The 17,327-nt window shown below is 44.1% G+C and overlaps 1 protein-coding gene across 2 annotated transcripts in view; it reads left to right on the forward strand.

Moving 5' to 3' along the window:
* LOC105478233 (apolipoprotein O) overlaps window positions 1-17,327 on the forward strand; it is a 75,315-nt gene that overhangs the window by 47,040 nt on the left and 10,948 nt on the right. For both annotated transcript variants that reach the window (XM_011735356.3, XM_011735355.2), the window contains exons 6-7: window positions 3,135-3,226; window positions 5,499-5,579. In XM_011735356.3, coding sequence (XP_011733658.1) covers window positions 3,135-3,226; window positions 5,499-5,579 — 173 coding nt within the window. The remainder of the gene's footprint in view (window positions 1-3,134; window positions 3,227-5,498; window positions 5,580-17,327) is intronic.

The following is a 17,327-nucleotide window of genomic DNA, read 5'->3' on the forward strand; positions in this document are numbered from 1 at the left end:
GCTTTGCCACCCAGTGTGTTAAGCCATTCTTGCATTGCTATAACCTAACACTGGGTAATTTATAAAGAAAAGAGGTTTATTTGGCTCACAGTTCTGCAGGCTGTACAGGAAGCCTGGCACCAGCATCTCCTCGGCTTCTGGTGAGGCCTTGCGCTGCTTACAATCATGGTGGAAGGCAAAGGGGGAGCTGGTGTCTCACATGGCAAGAGTGCAACCAAGAGAAAGAGGTGGGGGAGGTGTCACACATTTTTAAACAACCAGATCTCAAGAGAACTCACTGTTGCACATGGACAGCACCAAGGGAATGGCATTAAACCATCTGTGAGAAATCCACCTTCATGATCCAGTCAGGTCCCACCAGGCCCCACCTCCAACATTGGGGATTACAGTTTAATATGAGATTCAGAGGGAACAACATCCAAATTATTACCCAGTCTAGAGTGCAGTGGCATAGACACTGCTCACAGCAGCCTTGAACTCCTGGTCTCAAGCAATCCTCCTGCCTCAATCTCCTGAGAAACTAGGACCACAGGCCCATGCCACCACACCTGATAATTTTTTAATTTTTGTAGAGATGTGGTCTCCCTAAGTTGCCCAGGCTCGTCTCAAACTCTTAGGCTCAGTCAGTCCTCCCACCTCAGCCTCCCAAAGTGCTGGGATTGCAGGTGTGAGCCACTGCATCTGGCTCACTTTTTTTTTTTTTTTTTTTAAGAAATAGAGATAGGGGGCTAGGCATACTGGCTCACGCCTGTAATCCCAGCACTTTGGGAGGCTGAGGCAGGTGGATTGCTTGAGCTCAGGAGTTCAAGACCAGCCTGGGCAATGTGAGGAAACCCCGTATCTACAAAAACTACAAAAAAAAAAAAAAATTAACCAGGCATGATGGCTTGCACCTCTAGTCCCAACTACTTGAGGGACTGAGGCAGGAAGATAGTTTGAACCTGGGAGGTCGAGGCTGCAGTGAGCCATGATTGTGTCACTGCATTCCAGCCTGGGAGACCAAGTGAGACCCTCTCTCAACAGAAAAGAAATGGAGACGGAGTCTCGCTATGTTACTCCAGCTGGTCTCAATTCCTGGCCTCAAGCAATCCTTATGCCTTGACCTCCCAAAGTGCTAGGATTACAGATGTGAGCCACCGTGTCCAGTAACCCTGCCCCTTTTTAACATTTTGACCTGGTGTGACTTCCTGGCCAGGGGTAGTTTTGTACTGGGATGGCATAGGGGAAGCAAGGGCCGTGCTGGTCCCTGCATCGGACTTGCATTTGTCCTGTCCCCCTGTCTTGCCCCCTGGTTGCCATCTCCACTCCCCACAGTACCTGCCGTCTCTGGATCTGGAATCTCCCTGGGGCTGCCTGGGACAGATCCGCTCCCTCTGAGGCCGCACTCCTCCTCAAGATTTCAAGATTTCAAGGCAGTGTGTCCTCTTATTTCCATTCACTCTCCATTTTCTGAAAATTGATTGACACTTCCTGTCTGCCAGTGGCCCCTCCACACATTTTCTCTTCATAGTGGATTTATTAATGTTTTTTCCTTTTTTTTTTTTTTTTGAGATGGAGTCTTGCTCTGCCACCCAGGCTGGAGTGCAGTGGCCCATGGTCTCTGCTCACTGCAAGCTCCGCCTCCTGGGTTCACGCCATTCTCCTGCCTCAGCCTCCCAAGTAGCTGGGACTATAGGTGCCCACCACCACGCCTAGCTAATTTTTTTTGTATTTTTTTTAGTAGAGACAGGGTTTCGCCATGTTAGCCAGGATGGTCTCGATCTCCTGACCTTGTGATCTACCCACCTCGGCCTCCCAAAGTGCTGGGATTACAGGTGTGAGCCACCACGCCTGGCTTATTAATGTTTTTTCTTACTGTTTTTTTAACAGGGTTGCAGAAAGGGGAGAAGAGGAACGCTTGTGTTTAAATAGGAAGCCAGACTGCTGTAAAAGAACATAAACCCTAGAAACCAAAATACTCATTTGTTTGTTTTTAAAACGATCTTTTTTTCTGCTCTCTTAGGGAAAAAAAGGTGTTCTCTTGAAAATACTTGGTGCTGAGTGAAAGAAGCCAGTCACAAAGGACCATATATTTACTGCATGATTCCATTTATATGAAATATCCAGAGGGCCGGGCGCAGTGGCTTACACCTGTAATCTCAGCACTTTGGGAGGCTGTGGCGGGTGGATCACCTGAGGTCAGGAGTTCGAGACCAGCCTGGCCAACATGGCGAAACCCCATCTCTACTAAAAATACAAAATTAGCAGGGCGTGGTGGTGTGTGCCTGTAGCCCCAGCTACTCGAGAGGCTGAGGTAGGAGAATTGCCTGAACCCAAGAGGCAGAGGTTGCAGTGAGCCCAGATTGCACCATTGCACTACAGCCTGGGTGACAAGAGCAAAACTCTCAAAAAAAAAAAAAAAAAAAAAAAGAAAGAAAGAAAGAAATATCCAGAGTAGGCAAACATAAAGAGATAGAAAGTAGATCAGTGGTTGCCTAGGGCTGGACAGTACAGGGGAGTTGAGGAGTGACTGCTAATGGGTTTCTTTTGGTGATTTATGAAAAAGCTGTAAAATTAATTGTAATGATGGTTACAAACCTCTGTCAATATACTAAAAGCCATTGAACTGTACTTTAAATGGGTGAATGTGAATTTTATCTCAATAAAGCTGTGCAAAAGCGTTTTGGTGCACACGACTTTATTTGGCACATTCTTTCAGTTTAGGACCAAAGAAATCTTATTCATTGGTGGGGTTATTTTGGTTTTGTTGTTTGGGTTTCTTAAGAGACACGGTCTTGCTCTGTCACCCAGGCTGGAGTGCAGAGTGTGATCATAGCTCATTGTAACTTCGAACTCCTGGGCTCAAGGAATCCTCCCACCTCAGCCTCCCAAGTAGTTAGGACTATAGGCGCACACTACCACGCCTGGCTAATTTTTTTATTTTAACTTTTGTAGATACAGGATCTGACTATGTTGCCCAGGCTGGTGTCACACTCCTGGCCTCAAGTGATCCTTCCGCCTTGGCCTCCCAAAGCTTTTGGATTACAGGCGTGAGCCACTGTGCCTGGCCTCGTTCCGTGTTAAATGGATAAGGTAAATTGTGATGGTGAGGATAATGAATCATCTGATGGCGTGTACAACCTTTTATTTATTAGGTTCAAAAATAAAGAAGCTAGTGTATCCGCCTGGTTTCATGGGATTAGCTGCCTCCCTCTATTATCCACAACAAGCCATCGTGTTTGCCCAGGTAAGAGAAACTCTGTAATCCCTGATGTCCCTCATTCTTGTTTGTGTGTGTATGAATCTGACGCTTAATTTTATTTTATTTTGCAGTTCTTATGACACCAGACTAAAATTTGTTTGTACATATAGGTGAATACAGCAAATTTAAATTATTTTCTCCACTATATGTCTCAGTTCTGGTCCTTCTTCCAGTAATGCCAGTGTTCACAGAATTTGAACACGAATTTGCATGATTGTTTGAATATTCATCAGCAAAAATTTAAGATACATTTTTTGTATACTTACATGAAAGTCTACAGACTCAAATTCCAAAGCTGATAATTATGGGTCACTCAGTTTATGCGTGTCCAGTCACAACCTGCTCTTGTTGGTATTGTAGACACAGACTGCTCTGACCTCCTCTACTCCCTGGTACTGGTGCCCTTGCTTTCCTTGCTGAGGACTTTGGGGACTGTAATCCCCTCTGCTGGGAGTGCCCTTTTCGGGGCTTTCAATTGACTGCTCCTTTCTTACCCTTGAAGCCTCAGTCTTATGGTACCCTGGCAGGCAGGTCGATCACAGTGGCAGGCAACATGGATAAAGTTGTACCACCGATTCTCAAAGTGCATTACCAGACCAGAAGCAGCAGCATCACCTGAGAACTTGTTAGAAATGCAAACTGTCAGGCCCCACCCCAGACTGGCTGAATCAGAAGCTCTGGGAATAAGGGCCAGCAGTCTGTGTTTTAGCAAGCCCTCCGGTGGTTTGTTATTAATGCCTATGTTGTTTGAGAACCACTGATGGAGACCAGTAGGTAGTCTGAAAAGGGTGATACCTGGAGTTAGTGGAACGCTAGAGATGGTGTCCCTCAGAAACTGGTAAGAGCAAGGCAGGCTCTAGGTTTTGAGGTCCTGGGCAGATTGTGGACACAGGGACTTTAGTTGCTCGAACTACCACATCACATGGAAACTCAGTTCCAGGAGCAGACCCAGTGCAGTCACCCGAATTGGACTCTGAGCCAGACTGACCTGAGACTGCGCTCCCTTGGTTGTTCATGACAGAATTGAGTCCAGATGCCTAAAGTGGGCTACGGTTGTATGTGGGAGTCCAGTGGCCCCAGCTCAGGGAGCTTGATGGCTTTGGTGACAAATACCAATACTTTCCAGCATTTGCTCAACATTGTTTGTAACAGTCCTGGAGGCAGATAGTTAATGCTTCTGTCCCTGCTCCAGCCCCAGGCCAGGAACAGTGAGTAACATCTTCCAGCCCTAGATATAAAAATAATGAAACATTATTTCAGCCTGTTATGGTTTAAGCAGTAAATGGCTGGAGTGGAGAGGGTGAACTTGGTTGCTGGTTGAGAAGCCTATGTGGCTGTCTCCAGAGTAGGAGTCTCTTTTTTTTTTTTTTTTTTTTTAATTTCTTTCTATTTTAACTTTTAGCTTTAGGGGTACATGTGCAGGTTTGTTATTGTAAGTTGTGTGTCATGAGGGTTGGGTGTACAGATTATTTTGTTACCTGGGTAATTAGACTAGTACCTGATGGGTAGTTTTTTGATCCTCGCCCTCTTCTCACCCTCCACCCTCAAGTAGGCCTTGGTCTCTGTTCTCTTCTTTGTGTCCATTTGTTGTCAAGGTTTAGTTTCCACTTACAAGTAAGAACATGTGGTATTTCATTTTCTGTTCCTATGTTAGTTCACTTAAGATAATGGCCCCCAGCTCCATCCCTGTCCCTGCAAAGGACATGAGCTCATTCTTTTTGGCTGCATAGTATTTTGTGGTGTATAAGTACCACATTTTCTTTATCAAGTCTACCATTGGCCGGGCATGGTGGCCCACACCTGTAATCCCAGCACTTTGGGAGGCTGAGGCAGGTGGATCACCTGAGGCCAGGAGTTCGAGACCATGCTGACCAATGTGGTGAAACCCTGTCTCTACTAAGTACAAAAAATTAGCTGGGTGTGGTGGCGGGTGCCTGTAATCCCAGCTACTTGGGAGGCTGAGGCAGGAGAATTGCTTGAACCCAGGAGGCAGAGGTTGCAGTGAGCCAAGATTGCGCCATTCCACTCCAGCCTGGGCAATGAGCGAAAACTCCATCTCAAAAAAAAAAAAAAAAAATCTACCATTGATGGGCATTTAGGTTGATTCCATGTTTTGCTATTATGCATACTGCTATGATGAACATATGCATGCATATATCTTTATAGTAAAATGATTTATATTCCATCATTCCATTATTATTCCCAATAGTAGGGATTGCTGGGTCAAATGGTAAGATCTTTTCTATTTTGTTTCAAGGTCAGTGGGGAGAGATTATATGACTGGGGTTTACGAGGATATATAGTCATAGAAGATTTGTGGAAGGAGAACTTTCAAAAGGTGAGAAACATCTTTTTCATCTTCTTCCTTTTGGTTTAAATATGTGGTTTCTCTAGGGTTTTGTAAAATATTTGATAACCCTGTTGATTTATTGCTTTTTCTGTTTGCTTCTAGTTATGTCTCCAGCTCAGATTTTTCAGGTGACCTTCCTTGGTAGAGCAGTAGAACTTCTGAGCATTTGGTTATTATCAGCAGGGCCAAATAAGTGCTGACCATAAAATGCAATGCATTCCACCATAGTCTTAGACCATATTTTCCATTATAGTGTATTCATAGTTTCCTCCAAGTATAGCATATTATTTAAAAGTTTTATTGAAACTGAATTCAAAGGGAATGTACTGTGCTCCCAGGAAAAAGACATAATTGAGAGCCTCTTCCTCTTGGTTTTTCACTTATCATAAGTTCTGTTCTTTCCCTAGCACTGCCGTTTCTGTTTATCCCCCAGGCTTCTCAACTCAGCTGAGGGTGTGAGCCATGGTATGTTGAGGACTAGCTACCAGCTAAAGGCCACGTTCTCTGTGCTGTCTAGTACATGAGCAACGGAGGGAAGAAGTTGTGTAATTGCAAGAACTTGTCACCTTTCATCTCTTTTAGTGGCCACATAGCTGATTAAATCTTGCCTATGTTCGCTTGGAACATTCCCTTCTCCCACTGATAAGGAAGAATGAGTAGAGAATAAGGTATCGTGTCTCTACTAAGCACTCAGAAGCACAGCCAGCTAAGGAAGAATTGGACTTCTTATATTAATATACCTTCTACATCACTAATTGAAGAAAATTCATTTTTCAATGAAAATACTTTATTTTTTTTTTGAGAAGGAGTCTCGTTCTGTCGCCCAGGCTGGAGTGCAGTGGCGCGATCTCGGCTCACTGCAAGCTCCACCTCCCAGCTCCCAGGTTCACGCCATTCTCCTGGCTCAGCCTCCGGAGTAGCTGGGACTACAGGCGCCCGCCACCACGCCCGGCTAATTTTTTGTATTTTTTTAGTAGAGACGGGGTTTCACCGTGTTAGCCAGGATGGTCTCGATCTGACCTCCTGATCCACCCGTCTCGGCCTCCCAAAGTGCTGGGATTACAGGCTTGAGCCACTGCTCCCGGCTGAAAATACTTTTTTAAAAAATATAAATGAGCTTCAAATCACTAAGTTTAAAAATACATATAAATAACTATCTCAGAATTAAAATCCAGAATTTTGAACTGGGATTTGGAAGTAACAGAATAAATTATAAGCCCCCTTTATTATTTACATAAGTAATCTTCCAGTGAAATCTTAAGACTCATTTTTTGACCAGGTGCAGTGACTCACGCCCAGCACGTTGGGAGGCCAGGGTGGGAGGATCACTTGAGCCCAGGAGTTTGAGACCAGCCTAGGCAACATAGTGAGACCCTATCTCTCCAAAAAATAAAAAAATTAGCCAGGCATGGTAGCATACTTTGGGAGGCTGAGGTGGGAGGATTGCTTGAGCCCAGAAGGTAAGGGGCTAAATAGAGTGAGCCATGATTGCGCCACTGCACTCCAGCTTGAGCAACACAGTGAGGCCCTGTCTCTAAATAAATAAATAAATAAATAAATGAAAAAGAAAAAAAACCCACTACTTTTTATACTGGTGGTTTCTAAAGGAATTAGTCCCTCTTGAGCCTATTTAAACTAGCTCTTGAATAGGAAGTACTATACCAATATCAAGTGTCTTTTGGCAATCCCTTTTAAAGAGTAAACATTCATAGGTGTTTTTTTGTTTTTGTTTTATTTCTCTGATATTTTCTATGGAAGCTTCCTTTCTTAAAAAATTCCTTAACAAATGCAGCCGGGCACGGTGACTCACGCCTGTAATCCCAGCACTTTGGGAGGCCAAGGCGGGTGGAGCACCTGAGGTCAGGAGTTCGAGACCAGCCTGGCCAACATGGCAAAACCCTGTCTCTACTAAAAAAAATACAAAAATTAGCTGGGCATGGTGATGCACGTCTGTAATCCCAGCTACTTGGGAGGCTGAGGCAGGAGAATTGCTTGAACCTGGGAGGTGGAGGTTACAGTGAGCCAAGATTGCACCACTGCACTCCAGCCTGGGCAACAGAGCAAGACTTCATCTCAAAAAAACAAAAACAAACAAAAAAACAAATGCCCACTAAATTTTATATGGGAAAGGAAGTAAAATATCAAGAAATCTCTACACAGCCCTAGACAGAAATGTGGAAAGTGAGCCTAAAAGCCTCAACTGCGAGCCTTCATTGTGGTGTGACTGCAGACTGAGGCACACCAAAGCTGGAGGGAGTCCCGTAGGCTCCCTGGAGTGCTCACTGTGGTGTCTGTGCATACACACACGCACACCAAAGCTAAAGTGGGGGCTGTGGGAGCCTCTGGCTTGGAAACGGCATTCTCTGACTGTGCTAAGAATTCAGCCCAGTGCAGAAGCAACTGGACTGTGGTTAGAATACCAGTTAAGCAGGCCAACATTTTCTGATAATTTGAAAACATTAGATATTAAAACTACTCAAATTTGTATGCAGATCTTTTTGGAGTGAGGTGATAAAGATTTTTAATTGGTTTGTGTTTCTCTCTCTCTTTATACCCTTGCCTTCTTCAGAGTCATTGAGAACTTAAGACTTTCTCCTGTTTGTTACTCTCCAAGCATAATTTTACTGACAGCTGTCTGTTCTCAGTAGAAGGTAATAAAATCAGGGCCAGGCACAGTGGTTTATACCTATAATCCCAGCACTTTGGGAGGCTGAGGCAGGCAAATCGCTTTGAGCCTGGGTGTTCAAGACCAGCCTGGGCAATATGGCAAAACCCCGTCTCTACAAAAACTACCAAAAAAAAAAAAAATTAGCCAGGTGTGATGGCATGCACCTGTAGTCCCATCTACTTGGGAGGCTGAGGCAGGAGAATCTCATGAGCCCAGGAGGTGGAGTTTGTGGTGAGCCGTGTTCACCCCACTGCACTCCAGCCTGGGGAATGGGAGTGAAGCCCTGTATAAAAAACAAAAAGAAAAAAAAACAGCTGGGCGCAGTGGCTCACGCCTGTAATCCCACAATTTTGGGAGGCTGAGGTGGGCAGATCACAAGGTCAGGAGGTCAAGACCATCCTGGCTAACACGATGAAACCCTGTCTCTACTAAAAATACAAAAAATTAACCGGGCGTGGTGGCAGGCGCCTGTAGTCCCAGCTACTCGGGAGGCTGAGGCAGGAGAATGGCATGAACCCGAGAGTCGGAGCTTGCAGTGAGCCGAGATCGTGCCACTGCACTCCAGCCTGGGCAACAGAGCAAGACTCTGTCTCAAAAAAAATAAAATAAAAGGTAATAAAATTGATGTTGACTGCATTAAATTTTTATTACAAGTTTTTTTTTTTTTTTCTGAGATGGAGTCTTGCTCTGTCGCCCAGGCTGGAGTGCAGTGGTGCAATCTCGGCTCACTGCAAGCTCCGCCTCCTGGGTTCACGCCATTCTCCTGCCTCAGCCTCCCAAGTAGCTGGGACTACAGGCGCCCGCCACCACGCCCGGCTAATTTTTTGTATTTTTAGTAGAGACGGGGTTTCGCCATGTTAGCCAGGGTGGTCTCGATCTCCTGACCTCGCGATCCGCCCGCCTCGGCCTCCCAAAGTGCTGAGATTAGAGGCGTGAGCCACCATGCCTGGCCTATTACAAGTTTTAAAGGAAAAAATAGCAGAGGGCCCTATTAATTCAAAGTTCAATATTCTTAGAGTTCAGGAATTACTTGATATAATGAAGTGTCATTGTTTTTTGTTGATCTTGTTTCACCCCCACTTTAGATTTCATGGGCTTCAGGGGGGTTTTTGTTTTTTATTTTTTGGTTTATTTATTTCTTTTTGAGATGGAATCTCACCCTGTTGCCCAGGCTGGAGTGCAGTGGCGCAATCTCGGCTTACTGCAACCTCCACCTCCCGGGTTCAAGCCATTCTCCTGTCTCAGCCTCCTGAGTAGCTGGGACTACAGGCCCACACCACAACACCCGGCTGATTTTTGTATTTTTAGTAGAGATGGGGGTTTCACCATGTTGGTCAGGCTGGTCTCAGGTGCTCCACCTGCCTCAGCCTCCCAAAGTGCTGGGATTACAGGCGTGAGCCATCGGGCCCGGACTTGTTTTTGTTTTTTTAATGAGAGCTAAGATTTAAGCTACCCTGGAAAATGAATCTTTCTGGGACCCTGGAGCTGAGTATATTCTCTTCATAGACTATCAAATAATTCATAATCTAGTAAAGGAGATGAGGAAAGCATATGACCAAAATACAAGGTAAAATGTGATAAATGCCAGAAGAAAGGCACAGGAAAAAAGGTATGATTTTTGGATGAAGATATCTTGTCTTCATTGAGGGGAATTAAGGGACACTTCATGAAGGAGACTTTTTTGTTTCTTAGCTTGTTTCAAGGGAGTTGGTTTTCAAGTCTGGCTTTAATTACCAGTCTCAATTAGGTATCATCTAATTCATATATATATATATTTTGTTTGTTTGTTTGTTTTTGTTTTTGTTTTTGTTTTGAGACAGAGTCTTGCTCTGTGGCCCAGGCTGGGGTGCAGTGGCACGATCTCAACTCACTGCAACCTCTGCCTCCCGGGTTCAAGCCATTCTCCTGCCTCAGCCTCCCGAGTAGCTGGGATTACAGGTGCATGGCACCATGCCTGGCTAATTTTTAGTAGAGACAGGGTTTAGTATTTTTAGTAGAGGTGGGGTTTCACCATGTTGTCCAGGATGGTCTTGATCTCCTGACCTCGTGATCTGCCTGCCTCGGCCTCCCAAAGTGCTGGGATTACAGGCGTGAGCCACTGCTCCCAGCCAATTGTTTGTATTCTAATCATGTAACAGATGTACTGGCTTTTGGTTGTACATAGTCAGAGAAATTGTGGACATTGTGTTTAAAACAGGGCGCTGGCCAGGTGTGGTGGCTCATGCCTGTAATCCCAGCACTTTGGGACGTGGAGACGGGTGGATCACTTGAGCCCAGAAGTTTGAGACCAGCCTGGACAACATGGCGAAACCCTGTCTCTACTGAAAGCACAAAAATTAGCCAGTCGTGGTGGCATGCACCTGTAATCCCACCCACTTGGGAGGCGGAGGCACAAGAATCACTTGAACCCGGGAGGCGGAGGTTACAGTGAGCTGAGATTGTGCCACTGCACTCCAGCCTGGGCAAAGGAGCGAGACTCGGTCTCTAAATACATATCTACATACATACATAAAACAGGGCACTGAAAATTTTTAAATTAGGAATGATGGCACAATTCATAACGGTATTTTTCCCATGGGGCTATATTACTCTGAAATACCCCAAACAAGTCTGTGGCATTTTGCTGCTCTGCCACATCCCTTTTCCCTCTTAAAAAATAATTCTAAATGTTTATGCTGAGTCTTCTACCAATAAAGTGGTGTTTCAGTTTGTCATCATTGGTTACTTAAGAGGAATTTATCTGCTTCAGTTAAAATGAACTTTTTGTCAGAACTGTGAAGCAAAGATAGGTGTGTCCAGAAATATTGTCATCTTGGTAGAGTCTGGGGCTTTCTTTTAAGTTACAAGAATATATAACGTATATATACAGTTTAAAGTCCAACACTATAATGACCATGTACGTACCAATCAATCATCTACCTTTAAAAATAGGAAATTACCGCCAGGCACGGTGGCTCACACCTGTAATCCCAGCACTTTGAGAGGCCGAGGCAGGTGGATCACGAGGTCAGGAGTTCAAGACCAGCCTGGACAACATGGTGAAAACCCATCTCTACTAAAAATACAAAAAAATTATCCAGGCGTGGTGGCGGGTGCCTGTAATCCCAGCTACTCGGGAGGCTGAGGCAGAGAATTGCTTGAACCCGGGAGGCGGAGGTTGCAGTGAGCCGAGATCGCGCCACTGCACTCCAGCCTGGCCAACAGAACAAGCCTCCATCTCAAAAAAAAAAAAAGGAAATTACCAGTGCCTTTCAGGTCTTCCATGGGTCCCCTCACCCCCAAGTCTCCCCAGAGGGAACCACTATCTGGAATTTTATTTCATCCCATTGTTTTTCTTTAAACTTTTCTTCCAGTTTAACCATATATGTATATATTCTGAAATACTGTAGTTGAGCCTGCCTGGTTTTGCCTTTATAAAAATATACCAAATTTAAGTCTAAATAAACATATTATATATATATAAGTTTATCTAGGTGGATCTTACTACATATTGTTTTGCAACTTGTTTTGTTCCCTTAACATTTTGTTTATGGGTTATGTATGGCAGCAGTGCATTCATTTTCACTGCTGTAGACTGTTTTCTTTGTGTTTTTGTTTTGTTTTGTTTTTGTTTTTGTTTTTAGGAGTCTCACTCTGTTGCTCAGGCTGGAGTGCGGTGGTGCAATCATGACTCACTGCAACTTCCGCCTGCTGGGTTCAAACAATTCTCCCACCTCAGCCTCCTGAGTAGCTGGGACTACAGGCATGCGCCACCATCCCTGGCTAATTTTTGTATTTTTAGTAGAGACAGGGTTTTACCATGTTGGTCAGGCTGGTCTCAAACTCCTAACCTCAGGTGATCCGCCTTCCTCGGCCTCCCAAAGTGCTGGGATTACAGGCATGAGCCACCGTGCCTGGTCATATTTTCTTTATGGGAAAATACCCATGTTGGTGGCTCCTTGGGTGGGTTTCAGTATATTACTATTACAACACAGCATGGCTTCATAATTTGTGAACAGTTTTTCTAGACCAGGGTTCCTGATTCATAAGGTCTGCATATCTTCAGTTTTACTAGATGATGCCAAGTAATTGTTTCCATTTTTGCCAGTCTGGTGACTTTAAAAGAGTTTTTCATTGTGGAGTATATGTGTATGTGGCTTTACTTTATTTCCCAATTTTCATTTTGAGAAAATTTTAAAACTACAAATCAGGTGCAGGACTAGTACAATGAATATACCCTTCACTTAGATTCACTAACATTTGCTACATTTGCATAATCTATTTTTTACCTATGCATGGTGTTAATACACACGAGTATATTTTATTTTCCTGAACCATTTGAGAATTAATTGTAGATATCATTGCATTTTCCATTTGTATCTAATTCAGCATGTATTTCCAAAGAACGTGGACATTCATTTATATAATCACAATACTGTTATTGTACTCAGGAAAGTTGACACTTCATTATTTACACAAATGTTATCTAATATATGGCCCATGTTCAAATTTCCCTAGTTGCCCCAATAACGTACTTGCCTTAAACAACTTTTGATTTTTTTTTTTTTTTTTTTGAGATGGAGTGTCACTCTGTCGCCCAGGCTGGAGTGCAGTGGCGTGATGTCGGCTCACTGCAACCTCTGCCTCCTGGGTTCGAGTAATTCTCCCTCAGCCTGGCGAGTAGCTGGGACCGCAGGCGCACACCACCGTACCTGGCTAATTTTTGTATTTTTAGTAGAGACAGGGTTTCACCATATTGGTCAGGCTGGTCTCAAACTCCTGACCTCAGGCAATCCACCCGCCTCGGCTTCTCAAAGTGCTGGGATTACAGGCGTGAGGCACCATGCCCGGCCCTTTCTTTCTTTCTTTCTTTCTTTCTTTCTTTCTTTCTTTCTTTCTTTCTTTCTTTTCTTTCTTTTCTTTCTTTTCTTTCTTTTCTTTCTTTTCTTTCTTTTCTTTCTTTTCTTTCTTTCTTTCGTCTCTCTTAATCTACAGGCTCCCCTTCCATATTTTGGAGTTGACTTCCTTACAGTTTATCTGTTAAAACAATCTGGCACATTTCACCTATAGAGTTTCTAACAGTTTGGGTTTTGCACATGTTTATGCTGTAGTTTAACGTGTTCTCTGTACTCGCTGCACATTGGCAGCTAGATCCACAGGCTACTTGATCCAGATCCTGTTTGATTCTTTTGGCAAGGCTCTAGATCCACGTAGGCACATATGTTTGGTTTTTGCTTTGTTTTTGTTTGTTTTAGCAGCTGTGGATGCTCAATGCCTAGACCCATTGAATCTTTGGGGGATAGAAATGGTGATACTGGCCGGGCGTAGTGGCTCACACCTGTAATCCCAACACTTTGGGAGGCCGAGGAGGGTAGATCACTTGAAATCAGGAGTTCAAGACCAGTCTGGCCAACATGGTGAAACCCCAGCTCTACTAAAAATACAAAAAAATTAGCCGCACATGGATCATGAGGTCAGGAGATTGAGACCATTCTGGCTAACACAGTGAAACGCTGTCTCTACTAAAAATGCAAAAAATTAGCCAGACGTGGTGGTAGGCGCCTGTAGTCCCAGCTACTCGGGAGGCTGAGGCAGGAGAATGGTGTGAACCCAGGAGGCGGAGCTTGCAGTGAGCTGAGATCGTACCACTGCACTCCAGCTAGGGGACAGAGCAAGACTCCATCTCAAAAAAAAAAAAAAAAAAATTCGCCACGCATGGTGGCACATGCCTGTAGTCCCAGCTACTCAGGAGACTGAGTCAGGAGAATTGCTTGAAGCTGCGAGGCAGAGGTGGCAGTGAGCCAAGATCATGCCACTGCACTCCAGCCTGGGTGACAGAACAAGACTGTGTCTCAAAAAAAAAAAAAGAAAATGGTGATGTTTTACTTCTGTTGTTTCATTTTTTCATATTAGCTGAAATATTTTGATAAAGAACCCCTTATCTACTAGTTACCCGGTTATAGTTTATATAGGAAAAACAAGATAATTACTTGATTTTTTTTCTCTTATTTATCCAGTTTCAAAATAATGAATTCATTCCCTTTCCTCAGAAGATCACCTGTTAGTTTTTCTTTAAAAATATCGGCCAAGTGCGGTGGCTCATGCCTGTAATCCCAGCACTTTGGCAGGCCAAGGCGGGTGGATCACCTGAGGTCAGGAATTCGAGACCAGCCTGGCCAACATGGTAAAACCCCATCTCTACAAAAAATAAAAAATTAGCCAGGTGTGGTGGCACGCACCTATAGTCCCAGCTACTCGGGAGGCTAAGGCTGGAGAATCACTTGAACCTGGGAGGTGGAGGTTACAGTGAGCCAAGATCACGTCACTGCACTCCAGCCCGGGTGACAGAGTGAGATTTTGTCTCAAAAAAATAGGGCCAGGCACGGTGGCTCACGCCTGTAATCCCAGCACTTTGAGGGTTCGAAGCGGGTGGATCACAAGGTTAGGAGATCAAGACCATCCTGGCTAACGTGGTGAAACCCCGTCTCTACTAAAAAAAATAAAAACATTAGCTGGGCGTGGTGGCATGCACCTGTAGTTCCAGCTACTCGGGAGGCTGAGGCAGGAGAATTCACACCATTCTGCCTCAGCCTCCCAAGTAGCTGGGACTACAGGCGCCCGCCACCACGCCCGGCTAATTTTTTTGTATTTTTAGTAGAGTCGAGGTTTCACCGTGTTAGCCAGGATGATCTTGATCTGACCTCGTGATCTGCCCACCTCGGCCTCCCAAAGTGCTGGGATTACAGGCGTGAGCCACCACGCCTGGCTGAGACCGTTTCTTAAAATAATAAATTAAAAATCATTATGGGTTTATAGATTTAAACATATTTGATAGTTTTGAATGCTTTGTAATTCTTGGTCTTTATTCAAGTTCAAACTGTCCCATTTTGTTAGTGGAAGTTGGTTCTGAGTCCTCTTGACATGACCCAAGTAGTCTGGATAGTTACCTCACTATCTAGCATGTGAAGATGTTCCCAGAATTTCGCATCATGGTTTTCATTTACGTTGCCCTGATTACTAATGAGGTTGAACATTTTTTCACAGGTTTATTGACTTCTTCTTGAAATTCCTGTTCATGTCTTTTGGCCACTTTTTATATGGGTCATTTGTCCCTTATTGATTTATAAGGGTTCTTTATTTTTTTTTCCTAGATATTAATAGTTTCGGCCAGATGTTTGCAGATATCTTTTCTCAATATGACTTGTCTTTTCAGTTTTGGTGTCTCGATGATCAGAAGTTCTTCATGTTGATTTATTGACCTTTTCCATTATGGTTTTTCACTCTTTGACTCTAGGAGCTTAATAAAAGCATGAAATACTTATTGATTGTCCATTGCTAATCTGAAACCCTTTCAGAATAGTCCTAACCCAAGGTCTCAGTATCAGAGATGAAGGCCAGTTGTGGGTGTCAGTCCTCAGGGTCACAGATGGCTCTTTTAGAGTTGTCTTTTTTTTTTTTTTTTTTTTTGAGACGGAGTCTTGCTCTATAGCCCAGGGTGAAGTGCAGTGATACAGTGGTGCGATCTCATTCACTGCACCCTCCACCTCCTGGGTTCAAGCAATTCTCCTACCTCAGCCTCCCGAGTAGCTGGGATTGCAGGCATGCACCACCACGCCCGGCTAATTTTTGTATTTTTAGTAGAGACGGGGTTTCACCATCTTGGCCAGGCTGGTCCTGGGCTCCTGACCTCAAGTGATCCACCCACCTCAGCCTCCCAAAGTGTTGGGACTACAGGCGTGAGCCACTGCACCAGACTAGAGTTGTCTTTTTTTTTTTTTTTTTTTTGAGATGGAGTCTCGCTCTATCGCCCAGCCTAGAGTGCAATGGCACCATCTTGGTTCACTGCAACCTCCGCCTTCTGGGTTCAAGCGATTCTTCCGCCTCAGCCTCCCAAGTTGCTGGGATTACAGGCATTCACTACTACACCTGGCTAATTTTTTTGTGTGCTTCTAGTGGAGACGGGGTTTTGCCATGTTGGCCAGGCTGGTCTCAAACCCCTGGCCTCAGGTGATCCCCCTGCCTCGGCCTCGAAGGGGATTACAGGTGTGAGCCACCGCACCCGGCCTAGAGTTGTCTTATAATTAGCTAAACACAGCAGTATGTCTCAATAAATATCATATTTTAGTTTTTCACTATCTTTTTTTTTTAATGCAACAAATTACTATCACAGAATTGTAGAATGACTGTTAAAGGCCAACACTAATTATTTAAAGGGCAGGAAATTAATAAAGAAGCATAAACCTGTTACCAACATGAAAACTGAGCAGAACTTCTAAAGCTGAGCTGTTAATAGTCTTATTCAGGCCCTTGCTGGCTCAGCAGGAAAATGAAAGGGAAGCAGCAACCACCACCCTGAGTAAACATGCACTGCTTTTTCTTCCTCCATTAGAAATTCCTCGGCTCTCTAAACACAGCAAAGTTTGGCTGAAAGTAAGTCATGTGGTTTTAAAATGTTCATCTTTGAAGTAAGCTAGTCACAGAAGGACAAATGCTGCATGATTCTACTTGTATGAGGTATCTAAAATAGTCAAACTCATAGAGGCAGAGAATAGAATGGCAATTGCCAGGGATTGGGGGAGGGAGAAATAGGGAGTTGGTAATCCACAAAGTTTTAGTCAAGCAAGGAGAATAAGTTCTAGAGACCCCTTGCACAACATCATGCCTATAGATAACAGTGCTGTATTGTACGCTTAAAAAGCTGCCAAGAGGGCAGATGTCATGTTAAGTATTCTTACCACTGTATTTTTTTTTAAATGACAGCTTGATGGGTTTTCCACAAAGTTATGAATTTGTGTTCTTTGTAATTTTTTGCTGTCTAAAATTCTAAGAACTACAGGTATTAGGAAATGATTTTGAAATGATTTTTTCTTTCTTTTTAAAAAACACCATTATTTGGCAAAACAAAAAGTTAGAAATCCTGAATAATAATTGTCATCTCTTCCTTAGAAAGGAATGCACTATTGGTATCAGTGGGCAGGATACAGCGTTGTCCAGTGGACTGAGGAGCAGGAGCACCAGACTCCTACCCCACCATTGCCTCTAACTAGCCCTGAAACCTTGGGAAGTTACCCCAGCACTGTGGGAACTGG

The sequence above is a fragment of the Macaca nemestrina genome, chromosome X (genome assembly GCF_043159975.1).
Source record: "Macaca nemestrina isolate mMacNem1 chromosome X, mMacNem.hap1, whole genome shotgun sequence".
Lineage (NCBI taxonomy): Eukaryota > Metazoa > Chordata > Mammalia > Primates > Cercopithecidae > Macaca > Macaca nemestrina.